At 30.2% G+C, this 15,158-nt stretch overlaps 1 protein-coding gene across 1 annotated transcript; it reads right to left on the bottom strand.

Moving 5' to 3' along the window:
* Positions 1-159: 159 nt before the first annotated feature.
* Positions 160-2,752, bottom strand: LOC107608255 (F-box/FBD/LRR-repeat protein At5g53840-like). Its single transcript, XM_088503330.1, has 3 exons — positions 1,850-2,752; positions 1,287-1,427; positions 160-462 (listed from the first exon to the last, which is right to left on the bottom strand). The coding sequence occupies exons 1-3, from the start codon at positions 2,750-2,752 to the stop codon at positions 160-162; spliced, it is 1,347 nt and encodes a 448-aa protein (XP_088359456.1).
* Between the last annotated feature and the right edge of the window lie 12,406 nt (positions 2,753-15,158).

Raw genomic sequence — 15,158 nt, 5'->3', positions numbered from 1 at the left:
AAATTTTTTATATATTTTGAGAGATTATAATTTTACCACTTTATCATATTATTTCTACTATTGTCTAAATTCTTATTAATTCTATTCATTTCTCGTCTTACAAATTTTAATTGTGTTATTTTGTCTCTATTAACTCTGACATCTAACACTAACATCATCCTAAAGACAAACAACTTCCACCGAAGATGGTATTTTTTTGTGTAGTTCCAAAGCACGTTTTTGGATTGATTCACGATCCGAACTTGTGGAATGCTCTCCTATTGGTCTCAATTTTGGTTTTGTTGGAAACCTTGTATCAATAATGATCTTCTGGAGCCGAACTGCATTCTCAAGCACGTACATGATTAGTTCAACTTCACATGTTGCCCCACAAAATCCAACCAATTCCAACTCCTTAAGACTGTATTCACATTCCTTTGAGAATGTGGTTGCCCTTCTAAAAATAGGATTGATATTTAACATCTGCAACATGTAAAAAAAAAAAAAAAAAAAAGCCACATTTAGACTCAATTATTCTTAGTGATGCTTTTGTTTGCTTAATGATTTTTTAGTATTTAGTATGCACTTTTCATTAGATAATGCATAGAGTTTTTCAATTAGTACGTACTTAGACCAAAAAGTTTAGTAGTTTACCCCTTAAAAATTGAAAGAGTAATATCCAAATCAGTTCTTAAAAAATTTAGTCAGATATTTTAGTTTTTAACAAATTTTAATTATTAAATTAATTCTTAAACTTTTATTTTATTAGACAAATCAGTACTCATTTTATTTCATTCTTTTTTTATAGAAAAATTTTAAAAATTTTAGGAATTATTATATCTTTTATTAAATAGTGATGGATACTGATTTGTCTATTTTTTTTAATCAAAATCTGATTATTAGAATTTGTTAAAAATTAAATTGTTCAACTACAAATTTTTTAAGAACCGATTAGGATATTACTCAAAATGAAAAGTCCTATAGTCTTGAGAATTGAAAAAGTAAAAGAAAAACTATGTATCAAAATGAGTTCATCAAACGTACATTTATGTCTTAAAAATTTATTGTTTGATTCACATTTATCTTAAATATTGTGCATTTTCTAAAATGAATTCGTCTGCTGATGTCAATTTGTGGGCATAAATCATAAGGAAATGCTTATAGTACTTGTTTTTCTAATTTGCATCTAAAATTATGATCAATCATCATCTAACATAACCAAAGTTCCTATTCTTGAATTAACGAGAAAATAAATAGGAAGGGCCTATTCTTGAGCATTTTTTAGCAAGAGATGCGAACATATTCACCTTAAGTGTGAACCTCCACAATGAAGGAGATGCCTTTAATAGCAAAGCACAAGTACTAAGTGTGATGCCATCTTCCATACATGTAACCAACTCCAAGTGCTTGAGGTTTTTTAACTCAGGAAGTTGACATAACCAATAAACCTGGAAATTATTTAGACACTACAAAATATCTCATTGTTGTCGGGGTTGTTTGTAAATTTTGATTTTGGAAAAAAAAAAGAGTAAAGTATGTTTCTTATCTCTAACATTAGTGATTTTTTTTAAATATTTCTTAATATTTAATTTTATTTAATTTTATATTTAATATTTTGAATTTTTTTAATTTTGTCCTAGCATCTTTGGTTTTTTTCAAAGCTATTTCTAGACATTTTTAATTTTGTCTCTAACATTTTAGATGAAATTAATGTTTATGAATAATTTTGAAACAAATCGAAAGCATTAGAAACGAAATTGAATGAAATTAAATATTAGAAATATTTTTTAAAAAGTCACAAATTAAAGACAAAAAATATACTTTATCCAAAAAAAAAAGAAAACCAAGGAATAAAAGAAATAGAACTGACCACTTGAGGTACATTTTGTGTAATATCCAATTTAAGCACTTTTATTTGAGAGAGAAAGCTCTCTCTAGTGAACTCCACATAGGATCCTCCGAATTCTGCTTCCACAAGTCTTGGAACACTTCTGAATTCTGTGTCCAAATGGGGTCCACAGTATTTGAATGACACCAAATTCTCAGCACAAATTTCCAGGTTCCTCAGCTCCCAACACCTCACCAACTCTAAACATTTCAGCTTCAATGATGAACCTGAAGAAGAAGAAATGTTCATAGAATTTGGAACTCCTGAACTATTTAAACTCAAAGTTTCAAGTGAAGGGCAGCAACAAAGTAAATATTCTAGCATCTCACTGGTCAAGTTAACGAATTTCAACCTCAAAACACATAAGGAGTCAAAATTTTCCACTTTGAACAAATGCAATGGAAGAACATATTCAAATGAGTGCCCAAAATATAGCTCTAGCTTATGAACCTTCTTCTGAATTGCATATTGAAGCCACTTTTCAACATCATAGTCAGTGGCAACATGGAACCAAAATCTCAATCCTTCAAGTGTTGGACTTTTAAGTGAACTCAACAACTCATTGATCCAATTTGTGTATGTTTTCCTTTCTGCATCAAACATGATCTCCATTGCCATTTGTAATTGTCTCCCTGAAGCCTTATTAATATCCTTTTTCATGTCTTTCATCACTGGTGAACCATCAAACTCTAAGGCTCCAGAGAAGAATTTCCATAGGTGCCTCCATTTTCTTGAGAGGATGCTGGTCCTAGCTGCTTCATTTATTGCCAATTTTGATAAAATTGTTACAGGGATTCCATCTGGCAATTGGTTTATGATGGGATCCTCTTCTTTATTGTGAAATTTTGCTCTCTTCTGTTTATAATCTTCTGATGATTGCTGCATCTTACATGATCCTATGAAATAATAATAGTGGAAAAAGGAAATTAAAAGCGAAGGAAAATTGAGGGGCAAATGGAACAAAATAATTTATTAAGTTATGAAATAAAAAATGTGGAGATCCTATGTTAAAAACAATGATGTTTGCAAATGTAGTAGTAATAATAATAAGGCTTTTCAAACTTTTGTTGTTGAAATTTGGAAATTAGATTAATATATCTAAATCACTGAAAGGCCTTTTCGACTTACTAATATATATACGATATCTACTTTCTGAGATTTGTGAATGAGACAGAAATTAATATCGATATTATGATGATTAAGATATATTTGATAATGGTACTTTGATGCCACTTTTGCAAAATGATCTTAGAAACTAGAACCTGGTTTGGAGAACTTGTTTGTGAATTGTGATGCACATAGATTCAACCTGTAATAAAAGATCCGAAGTATGTTCCGTTGGTGATGGGCATCAACTCAAATTACTAAAATAATTTTTTGTTGGTACTTACGAATAAGAAAATAAGAAAATAATTTTCTAACATCCGGAATCGAAGTCAGTATGAAAGTTTTGGTTACCATATTTAGATTTTAATGTGATCTTGTTATAAAATCCAAACTTGATAAGTCAACAAGATATCTACCTATAAGTACAAAAATGGGCACGGATTTGGTGAGCAGTTCCTGTTTGTGTCACCAAAAGGCCCAAAAGTTATTTTGCTCACTGGTAAGTTAAATAGACTAAAATAAAATATTTTATTTTAATAAGGTCTTTTCTTTTATAATTTTTAAGAGGGGTTTTCATATTTTTTTTATTGGAAAAACTACCATTTGTACCCATAAATTTTGCGAACGCTGACAAAAGTACCCATCAAACAAGAAAACTAACGTTGTACCCATGAAAGATAGGTTCCGTGTGTCAATAGTACCCAAACCGTGATTTTTCGTTGACTTTTTAATAAAATTCCCAAATTACCCCTTTTATCTTCTTCCCCAAATTCCAAATTTCACAACTCTCATCCTTCGTCTTCCTCTGCCACCGCCAGTCACCTGATGTCTTCCTCCAACCTTTATCCTCAACCTCCATCTCTCTTTATTCCAATTCAAATTTGTTCTCCAAATCTAAATCCAAATCAACTTTAACATCATTACCCTTATTATTTCTTTCTTCTTCGGATGCAACAACAACACTAAGAAAGCACACCCTTGTCAAACTCTTCAACCTCTTTAACCTGAATATTGTTGTTCTTCTTATTCCAAATCAATAAGTAGTAGAATTCAGCAACCAGAGCCAACAAGAGGTCGATGGCCACGTTCTCTTTCCAACGGTGACTCCAAACACTGCTCAGCGCCGTCGATCTGTAGAAAAAGGGGATGCTGTTAGAGTATCTTCATGCCATTTGGTAGACTGATATTCACATTGCAGCCACCGCCGCTGCTTAGGCTAGGCTTCCGATGCCACCGCAGAACCCTCTAGAAGGCTGTGGTGGTAGTAATGTTATTGTTGAAGGATCTTGTTTCACTTTGAGTACTCGAGAACAAGGAGGGATGATGGTGGCGGGGTACATTGATAAGGATGAGCTTCTGAACATGCCGAGTATGATCGAAGACATGGCCAGGGGAATGCAGGGTGAAAAAGGACCCACACTCCCAAGCCAACCTTCGACGACGACATCATCAGCAAGTGCTGCTCCTCCAGTGAGTTCCCAGCGAAGCTTCTCCTCTGCAACAAATGCGACCAAGGCTATCACATCTTCTATCTCCGACCTATCCTTCCTTCCGTTCCCAAAGGCTCTTGGTTCTGCGCCTCTTGTTCCCATAGTGAGACCAAGAGACTAAAATGTATGTATTTTTTGTTAATTTCAAACTTCTTTTTATTTTTCTACACCAGATCTACAAATCCATAATATTTGAACAATAATCTCAGATAATTAATAATCCACAGTTCTTAATCTTTTTAATTTAACAATTTTTAATCTTTTTAATTTTTTGGTGGCTGGCAGCAGCAGAAGAAGACGAAGGATGAGTGTTGTGAAATTTGGAATTTGGAGAAGAAGATAGAAAGGATAATTTAGAAATTTTATTAAAAAGTCAACGAAAAATCACGGTTTGGATACTATTGTCACACGGAACCCATCTTTCATGGGTACAACATTAGATTTCTTGTTTGATGGGTACTTTTGTCAGCGTTCGCAAAATTCATGGGTACAAATGGTAGTTTTTCCTTTTATATTTTTTTATTTTATTTACTTTTTCATTGATAATTAGTTAATTATAGACTTCAATTCCATTATTAATTCTCAAAGCTTCTTTTCCGTTGCCATGTCCTCCCTCTAACTCCTCCTACGATTGTTTTCTATATTAAGACTTTTAGAAACTAACACCGAATCTCCCCTCACTACTACCACCACCGCTGCCACCTCCCTCCTCTTCTTCCGTCGTCACAAGCCCACCGTCCCTTCCATTATTTCCACCTTCAGCAACAACTCCAAACCTTCCCATCGCCTCTTCTACTCACTCCTTCATTGCGCCACCAACTCTTCCTCTCTACTCAGCCATGGGGACTTTGACACTGTCTTTTTTGGCATTCTCCCTCCTCCAGCAAGAACCTTATCGCCTGCGGTGGCGCGTGTGTACTTAAGGGTGAAGATTGCGGAATTGATCTCCGCCATGAGAACTCCGATAGATGTGGCGGCAATGATCCTGACGCCATCAAAGACAATCTAATAAACCTTATTGGATTTTTCGAAACCCGAATCCATGACAATTTTTTTCTTTTCTTTCTAATTTGTTTGCGAAATTTAAATCAATGAATCGCAGAATTGGGATTCTTATTGCAAAGTGATGAATGGGTTGTGTTCTATTGTCCGAATTATTACAACACACATTATTTGAATATATACAACACAATCACATATTCAAATATACAAAACAAATAAGAGAACTATAAGTCACCAAAAAAAAAAAGAGAACTATAAAAAATTTGAAGTGTATAAAGTAGATTAAAATATTCTGATTGAAAAATGATGAGATAAAATATTCTTTTATGATAGTAATAAAATAAAAATTTTAAAATATATAAATTAAATTAAAATTCATTTTTTTTATTTTTAAAATACATTACCATCTTCACAAAGCACAATTATATTTTTTCATAAATAAATCGTTCTTAGTTTTGCAATCAAATTCACTATAAACTTTACTTTTGATGAGAAAACATTAATTCATTTCACTTTTCTTTTTTTCTTAGTTTTTTTGTTCTAATAAATTAAATAAAATATAAATATTTTTTAAATTAAAAATAGCCAAAGTAATTTTATAAATTTTATTCATAGTTAAACATAATGTTTAACGAACTAAGTATACTTTTTGGGCGTTTTGGTGCAATATGAGTCTTTTTCGTACTTCCTTTTTTTTCGTACATATATAATTAATCAAGTTATTCTAAAAATTACTAATTTAAGATTGAGGGTTTATGAGGTCTTAATTTGTGTAATGTGAGTCTTCTTTTACCTATTATCTTTTTGAATTTCTCTTTGTGTATTCTCTATACTCTCTATGTGTGAATCAACACTTGATTGTGTAGGTGATCGAAATCTTTGGCGAAAAACTTTTTGTTTTCTTCTTCTTATACTTGATATAGGTTTATCATTTCATTTAAATCTTAGAATCGGTTATTGCTTTCACTATATATTTTTTTCATTTTCGATTAATTCCCCAAGTAAGCGACATCTATCAAATTAATAAAATTAATTTAAAAAATATTAATTTTTTATAACATCTTATTATAATTAATACTCTAAATAATTAATAATTTTCTATAATATATTACTATAATTAATAAAATTAATCTAACATAATTATTTATTTCTCATATTATATTACTATAATTAACAAAATTACTGAAAAATAACTAATTTTCTAAATCATATTACTATAACCTATAAAGTTACACTAAAAAATTACTAATTTCACATCATATCTTATGATGATTAATAAAATTATTCTCCATATTATTTAACTCTATAATTAATAAAATTAATGTAATAAAAGCACTAATTTTCGTGTATGTATATATTACTATAATTAATCAAGTTACTCTCAAAATTACTAATTTAAAGTTTATGATTTAGAGTTTAAGATTTAGGGTTTAGGATTTAAGTTTTAGGCTTTATGAGACACTTGTTTTCTATACTTATATACATCCATTCTTTCATTTAAATCTTAGAATCGGTTATTGTTTCAACAGCAACACTTATCAAATTAATAAAATTAATATAAAAAATACTAATTTTTATAGCATCTTACTATAATTAATAAAATAATTTAATAAAATTATTAATTTCTCATACCATATTAATATAATTAATAAAATTACTTTAAAAATTTACTAATTTCTCAAATCATATTACTATAATTAATAAAATTATTAAAAAATTATTAATTTCTGAAATCATATTACTATAACCTATAAAATTAATCTAAAAAATTAGTAATTTCACATAACATCTTACTATAATTAATAAAATTAATATAATAAAAGAATTAATTTTTAATATATATATATTACTATAATTAATCAAGTTATTCTAAAAAGTACTAATTTAGAGTTTAAAGTTTAGGGTTTAGGCTTTATGAGGCCTTTGTTTTTTATACTTGATATACGTTCATCTTTTCATTTGAACCGTAGAAACGATTATTGCTTTTACTACATATATTTTTTTTTCCCAAATCAATGGTAACACCAATTAAATTAATAAAATTAATCTAAAAAATATTAATTTCTATAGCATCTTACTGTAATTATACTCTATATAACTAATAATTTTTTATGACATATTACTATAATTAATAAACTTAATTTAACATAATTATTAATTTCTCATATCATATTAATATAATTAATAATATTACTAAAAAAATAACTAATTTTCTGAATCATATTATTATAACCTATAAATTTACTTTAAAAAATTACTAATTTCACATAACATCTTACTAAAATTAATAAAATTATTCTCTATATAATTTAACTATAATTAATAAATTATTGTAATAAAATTACTGATTTCCAATATATATTACTATAATTAATCAATTAAGTTACTCTCAATATTACTAATTTTTTAAAATATCTTATTATAATTAATGAAAAAAGATTAAATCAAATTATTTAGCCCATAATAATTGGTTTAGAATATAAAATTGGTTTATAATGTAAAATTTATTTATTGTTCATTTTAATTTTCATAAAATGTTCCATTTTTTCTCAAAACTCCAAAGAATAGTGACTAGTAGATAAATCTAACCAACCACAGTGTTTTCATTTTTTGTTTAACCAAAAATCCAAAATTGTCATAATCCAGAAAATGGAACACAACCCATTCATCAGAGTTCCAATTGATTCATTGATTTCAATTTCGCAAACGAATTAGAAAGAAGATGTTGTTGTAAAACTCACACTCTTCTTACTGCGAGGTTGTTGTGGGGTTTAGAGCTTTACTGCGACATAGTTCACGCCGGAGGAGGGAGGATGCCAGAGAAGACGGTGCCGAAGTCGCCATGACCGAGTGGAGAGGAGAAGGAGTTGGTGGCACGACAAAAGAGTGAGTAGGAGAGACGGTGGGGAGGTTCGGAGTCGTCACCGGCGATGGAGATAGTGGAAGGGGCGGTGCACTTGCAACGGCAGAGGAAGAAGAGGAAGAGGACGACGAAGAGGAGGGAGGCATCTGCTCAATCGTACACGCGACAGCATCTCCTTCCTAATCTCATCCCTACCACACCTAATCCTCCTCGTCGAGGCATCTGCTCCATGGTTGCTGTCGAGGCGTTGCTGCATACCTGAAGTACCGTCGTCTGCCGACATGGTCACGGGCATTGGGGATGCCGTCATTGGAGGTGAAGGAATGTGCTAATGAGGAGAGGTCATGCATGTTGGCGACAAGGATATTGCCCAAGAAGCCATCCTGCCCCAGCAGCATTACATGCCGTGCTAGTTTCGCTGTTGTTCCTATCCCACTCTGGCCTGACGCCCACACTCCAGTGTTCACCAATTTCCGCTTGCATATCTGTTGCCTATGCAAAATAATACAAAAAATATCTTACCCAAAAAAATCCATCAATTTTAAATTAATTTGAACATCTGAGTTTCTAATTTTTTGATATAATACCACAAAACATTTTAAATCTAACAACAAGAACCATCCTAAAACTAATATTTGTAAAATTATCCCACTAACACAAAAGCTGCATAAAGTATTAACTAGCCAATCACATGAAACTAAATTCAGAAAGATCTTTATCGTTGGATTAAAAGCATACATAATCCAATGGCTCCTCATTAAAAATACTCACCAGTCAGCCAAATAACTTTTTAGTGTTTTAGTACTACAAACATCAACCGCTCACCGAATCCATACCTTACAAGGATTCACTGGCTTATTGGCATCTCAAAAATAAGTTATACTTAAAATCTATTAAAACCTAATTTGGCGAAAATAGAAGAACCTTGGTTTTACAACTTTTTTTCTCTTTTACATTCACTATAATCCTAATTAGGTTTCCTATCCAAAGCAACACCAAACCTTAGCCTTGTTAAAATTCACTTTTTGAATTCATAACGTTTGCCCTTAAAGATCAAATTTGGAATATAAACGATTCAAGTAACTTGCATAATTAAACTAGCAACTTGCATCGTAAAAACGTGAATTAGATGACATTTTAGACCTAACACATTCGTTGTTTTTTTTTTTATTAACAACGGGCCTTAAAGCCTAAAGAAAAATAAACTAAAAGACAACCGTTCTTGAAAATGAAATGTTGATAGAATCCGCATGAAGATAAAGAGAGATACAAAAAGGTAAATTAAAGAACACTATGACCATAATTAACCATTCTATCTGCACAAAAATTTGCTTCTCAGAACTGATGTTATATTCTCCCGTTGATTAGTCTGCTGCACATTTTCCTAATTATAAAAATAAGGGCTCGAAAAGAATGCAAATCTATATCATAATGAAGAACAAGCCTTACTATAGCAACTGAGTCCACCTCTACTACCACCATAATTATACCCCAGGTTTACAGTAAAGTTCATACCCAGTAAAATTTTCTAGAGCTCTACCGAAGTGACCGAGGTAAAAGCTAAGTTTGCATTAAAACCAACTAGAAACTTTCCATTTATGCCTCTAATAATTCTTCCGCAACCTGCTTTTTCATTATGTAGAACTAAACCGTCTGTATTTAGTTTAACAAAAGGAGGTTCTGGGGGTGCCATTTAATCTGCCTCTTAACATAATTGCCAACTACCTTCCTAACTCGACTCACTTCAACCTTAGCATGCAGAAAGTCCTTTACTAGATAGACAGCAAGGGAAGCAACCTTCTCCTCCTCAATGATATCATCAACATCAAAAACAAATTTATTCTGTCGATACCATAAAGAATTCATCGTAGTAACAAAAAGAAGGAACCAAGATTGCTTTTGGTAGGGAGATTTGGTAGATAAATTCTCTAATAACCAAGCCAAGAGAGGAGAGTTAAAGAAGTTACCCGAAACCAAACTATTATCAATACTCATCCGCGTGCCTCTTGCCACCCTGCAGTCACAGAGTATATAGAGCAAAAATTCAAAGAATACACCACAAATGGCACAATTGTCTTCCTCCGTCATATGTCTTCTGACGCGTTCTGCATTAGTCAAAAGGGCCTGATGTGCTACGAGTCAGCAGAAAGACCATAGCTGTTGCGGAGCTTCCGGCTTTCATATTTTCGAGAATACGGAAGCACTTGAGTCATCCGCGTGTCCTAAAAAGATTACACAAGCCGACTTTATCGAGAAGACACTACTCAATACCGAAAGCGAAGCCAAGCTATCGACTCTTAACTCAGGCTCAGGAGGTTTAATAAAAGCAAAAATAGAATACCAATTATTTCCCTGTATAGTACCAATTCGGTCATAGTTCTAATGACCATTAATAACAAACTCGCAAATTCTCTCTTCCAGCATCTCTTCGGTAACTTCTAGTTGAGCAAAGTTCACAAGTTTATGAATACCTGGAATTTATTGGTCAGTCCAAAAATTAATTTTAATATTGGATCCGACCCTTCATATGAGATTATTCTAAAAATCCTTCCAAATCATTTAGATATCTTGCCAAGCATTTGAAACTATTTTGATCATTTTAACAACAGGAAAAGTAGCCTCATCGCATCTATATTTACTTTAAAGAACTTTAACCCAAAGATTTCTTTTATTATGGACAAGTTTTTAAATTAATTTCATCAAATTTACATTATTAAAAATTTGCGTAAGTCGAAAGTCGACCTCCTTATGCTTTAGACGAACAAAAAATTTCCCACTTAAAAAAATTAGACTTTCTAACAAAATCAACTCCCTCAAACAAAATTATAACATATGCTATCATAACTTGAACTATACCTCATCTAGTGTTCCAGTTAACTAATTAGCCCAAACAGGAGGGAATAATGCAAATGCAATGTTATATTATTATTAATGGATTTGTATAGTCCACCTATCCAGGTGATGAGTCACTTGTATCTTTATCAAAACAAATAAAAATAAAAGGCAAAGCTAATTGGCCCAAAAAATGGACTAGGTGTCTAGTACCTAACCCATAATTATTTAAAAAAAAAAAATTTATTGGAGATGGGTTTGATGCCGCATCCTTTGACAAAGTTACAAAACAAAATAAATAAAACAAAATTGCTACTTCTTCTTTAAATATGATCTTTCACTCGGTCTTCAAATCTAACATTTTATTATTTTATTTTTTAATTAATTATGTTTTTTATTTTTTTAAAAATTACTACCATTTTTATTTAATTTAAATTTTATAATTATTATACTTGATACTGTAAAAATGATAATCATCTCCAATGTACTGATTTTTTTCACAAAATTACAGTAATTTTCGTAACAAACTTTAATTTTATTTGTTTCTTAGTTTGCAACAAACTTCAATTTTGTTTCTTAATTTTACAACAATGAAATTAAATATACTGACAATTAGCATGATTGTTATACTATCCGTTGTGATATACCTATTACATAACATGAAATTGACTATATATAAGGATATGATGAATTAAGAATTTAAGATTATTGTTGGGAAACAGTGAGGGAAGTCTGTATAGAAGTGCAGATGAGATAAGAATAACTGTCGCCCTCAAGAAGAAGCTCTTCAACAAGTTTCTGCTATTTCAATTTTTTCCCCTTAGTTTCCAAAAGAATGTGTCCAAAGCACTATTTTGGTGAGTCTCTTTTAATAATTTTATTAATTATTTGTTATGAAAAGTTATAGGTTTAATTATTCATCGATTCTTATAGTTCTAATGAATTTTCAATTAGATTATTATAATTAAGTTCCTATATCATATCAGATTTGTAATTAAATTTCTGTTGTGACAAAAACGTTGAAATTAATGGAATATTTTGTTAAAAAAATGAATATGCCTAACACTTAAATAAATATTCTATATAGTTTAACAAAATAAGGACTGATAAAATAATTAAACCAAAATTATATTATGTTTGAATATTATTTTTTCTTTTTCTCATGTGGTTATTTTGTCAGTATTTTTTAATTATTTTACATATATTTATAATACATTTAAAATAATAAAATAAAAATATTTTTGGTATACATTTAAAATTTATTTAAATTTGTGCTTATATTTTTCTTAATATAAATAATTTTTAACACATTTAAAATTGTCTAAATCCGTGCTTATATTTTTTTAACATAAATAATTTTTTAACACATTCAAAAAAATAAGATAACATATAAAATATTTTTGGTACATATTCAAAATTCGTTCAAATTGTGCTTATATTTTTCTTAACATAAATGATTTTTAACACATCTAAAATTATAAGGTTGCTTACTAAATAATTTCTTAACACATCTAAAATTTATCCAAAAATAATTGTATTCATTACTCTAGTTAAATAATTATTGATTGGTGATTGATGAATGAAAAGTATACTTTGAAAGTCATAATAATAAATTTTGACATGACGTGCATATGCCGTATGTATTCTTAAATTGAATGGATCAACAAAATGAAGGAGAAAAAAATGGATGGAAAAATTAATTTTTCATTTTTGAATCAACAAAAAAATTGAATGAAAAATGCAAAAGTATATGTGGAGTCCATGCTAAAATTTTCTCTTCAAACTTGCAAAGAAAATTGAGATTAAAGTGTAACCATAGGTAAAAGTACAGATTTGTCCTTTCAGTTACAGAAATCAAAATCCCTAATTCAATCTCTTTGGAAAAAGAAAACAAGTCTCTTCTCTTCTCCCGTTTTGCTGTCATCTTCAACAGCGGCAATGTAGCTTTTCGTCATCGTCCACATCGCTACAGCAGATTCGTCATCGTCGTGACAGGTCTGCCACATCTTCATCCGTGCATCTTCAAGACGAAAGCGAGTCCTTTTTTCGTTGTATTTGTAGTTTCTCCCAAAATGAAATGGGTCATTACAGCATATAGTTTGTATTCATCTTTTGTTTTTCAAGTGAGATATTGCTTTGATTTTACATTCCATGGATGATGCTTATCTTTGTAGTGAAAAAATAACCCATTCTTCCTTCTCTGTTTTCAAATGGATCCTTCATTCTAATTCAAAAATTCAACCATATTCGACTTTATATTTCACTGCCATTTCATGTTTGGTCCAAAAAGGAGGAATTTTTAACTCATTTGGTCTTGAAATGATTTACCCTTCTTTTCAAATTATGAGATTTTTTTCAAAGCTGAATAAATATATATGACATTATGCCCCCTTTTTCTTTATGGGGTGGTCCAAATATGAACGAAAAGAATTCAGAAGTGACCATAAAATCTACGTACATTATGATTAATGAGACTATGAAAAGTGTGTGTGTGAGAGACAAGTAGAAAATGCCAAAAGCTTTACTTCTTAAGTCTTGACCTATGTATAACTAACCACCAAAAAATCAGGCACTTGTATTAAGGAAAGTCTACTCAATGATTAAGAAAGAAGATATAGATTGTGATTTGTGAAAGCAACATATTAGAATTAAGATTATAAAAAAAGATTAAGCTCATAATGTATATAATGTAATTCTAAACCAATCTACTAATTAAACTTGGAGTCTTGACCAGATCAAATCATTCAACCAATTTGAACATGCATTTTAAATACAATTCTTTGTAGGCTAACAGGAAGCAAGTTTTTGAAGACACAAGCCAGCTTTTTCTGTCGCCTTTTACCTTATTTTCATGTGAATGGCATCAACGATAGCTATCTGATATGTCATTCATAAAAGGAGAGATTCCACAACCTCTTCTTTGATTCATGCATCATTTGCTTAGTCTACTAAGTACTTGCTCTACAGATGATTCTTTTTATAGAATTAAAAAAAATTTGGATAAATCCCCCGTTGCACATATTTAGAAAATTAACATGAATCAAAATTAAATTAGTTTCAAATATTGGTGGTGGATAAACCATGACAATTACAATTATTTTAGATAGTAGATATTAAATTGGAGATATCATAAAAATTAACTCTTTATAATTTGTCTGTCTGTTATATATGTCATAGAATATGTACACATGCATATCAATTATCACAATGTTTTTACATGTTTGATTTCTTAATTTTCTTTTTTAATTTTTTTCCTTTTTTTTATTGATTTGATTTGTTAATTATATGCTTCAATTACAACTAACTGTAGTGGTCAACTGAATCAATACCATGGGTATAGTTTATTCAAAAGTCCAACGCTTCCTAAATGGCTCTATCTGGTTAGATTTTATCTATAGGTGATGTGTGATGCATGTGCCTAATTGTTACAATCATCAATGGGACAACTTATTCCTTTTTTTCTTGTTTCTTTTATTTTTAGTATGAAAGTGAATGAATGGACATAAAGCATGGGATATAGATGCAGCTATTACTATAGAATAATTTATTTTTGAGGTCTCTTCCAATTTTTACTCGCAACTTATGTTTTTATGTATGCGATGATGTGAATTTTAGTTGATCCCTCTTTTTATAATGAAATTCAAATTATATAAAAGTTCTTCAAAACTACCATAATCATTATAACACTGAATTAGATGGCTTATCTTAATTGTTTCTGGCTAAAATTTGTTATTGAATTTTCATGGTTTAGTTGTTACTAATGTCTAAATAGCTAAGAAAAACATCGTGTTTGTTTTATTGGTGCACTTAGAAAGCATTTGTTCAATGCATCTTCAACCCATTTCTTTTGCAAACTATACTAAGTACTGCTTTGGTTAAATTACTTTATGACCGTCTAAATTATAAAGTTCTTTTAGTAGCTAAGCCCACTAAATTTTGGTGATAAACCAATGCATTTATTAATATATCATGTCATTTATAGTTTATGTTTATTATT

Source organism: Arachis ipaensis, chromosome B1 (assembly GCF_059453495.1).
Source record: "Arachis ipaensis isolate K30076 ecotype BB chromosome B1, ASM5945349v1, whole genome shotgun sequence".
In the NCBI taxonomy this organism is placed as follows: domain Eukaryota; kingdom Viridiplantae; phylum Streptophyta; class Magnoliopsida; order Fabales; family Fabaceae; genus Arachis; species Arachis ipaensis.
This window is presented reverse-complemented; position numbering and strand designations above follow the sequence as displayed.

What these genes read in the sequence shown, in the direction of transcription:
- LOC107608255 (XM_088503330.1), bottom strand. Translation starts at nt 2,752, where the DNA reads ATGCAGCAATCATCAGAAGATTATAAACAGAAGAGAGCAAAATTTCAC. An exon ending in CACAAAATGTACCTCAAGTG is followed by an intron (nt 1,428 to 1,849) that starts GTCAGTTCTATT and finishes AATAATTTCCAG; the next exon opens with GTTTATTGGTTATGTCAACT. An exon ending in TGTGGAGGTTCACACTTAAG is followed by an intron (nt 463 to 1,286) that starts GTGAATATGTTC and finishes TACATGTTGCAG; the next exon opens with ATGTTAAATATCAATCCTAT.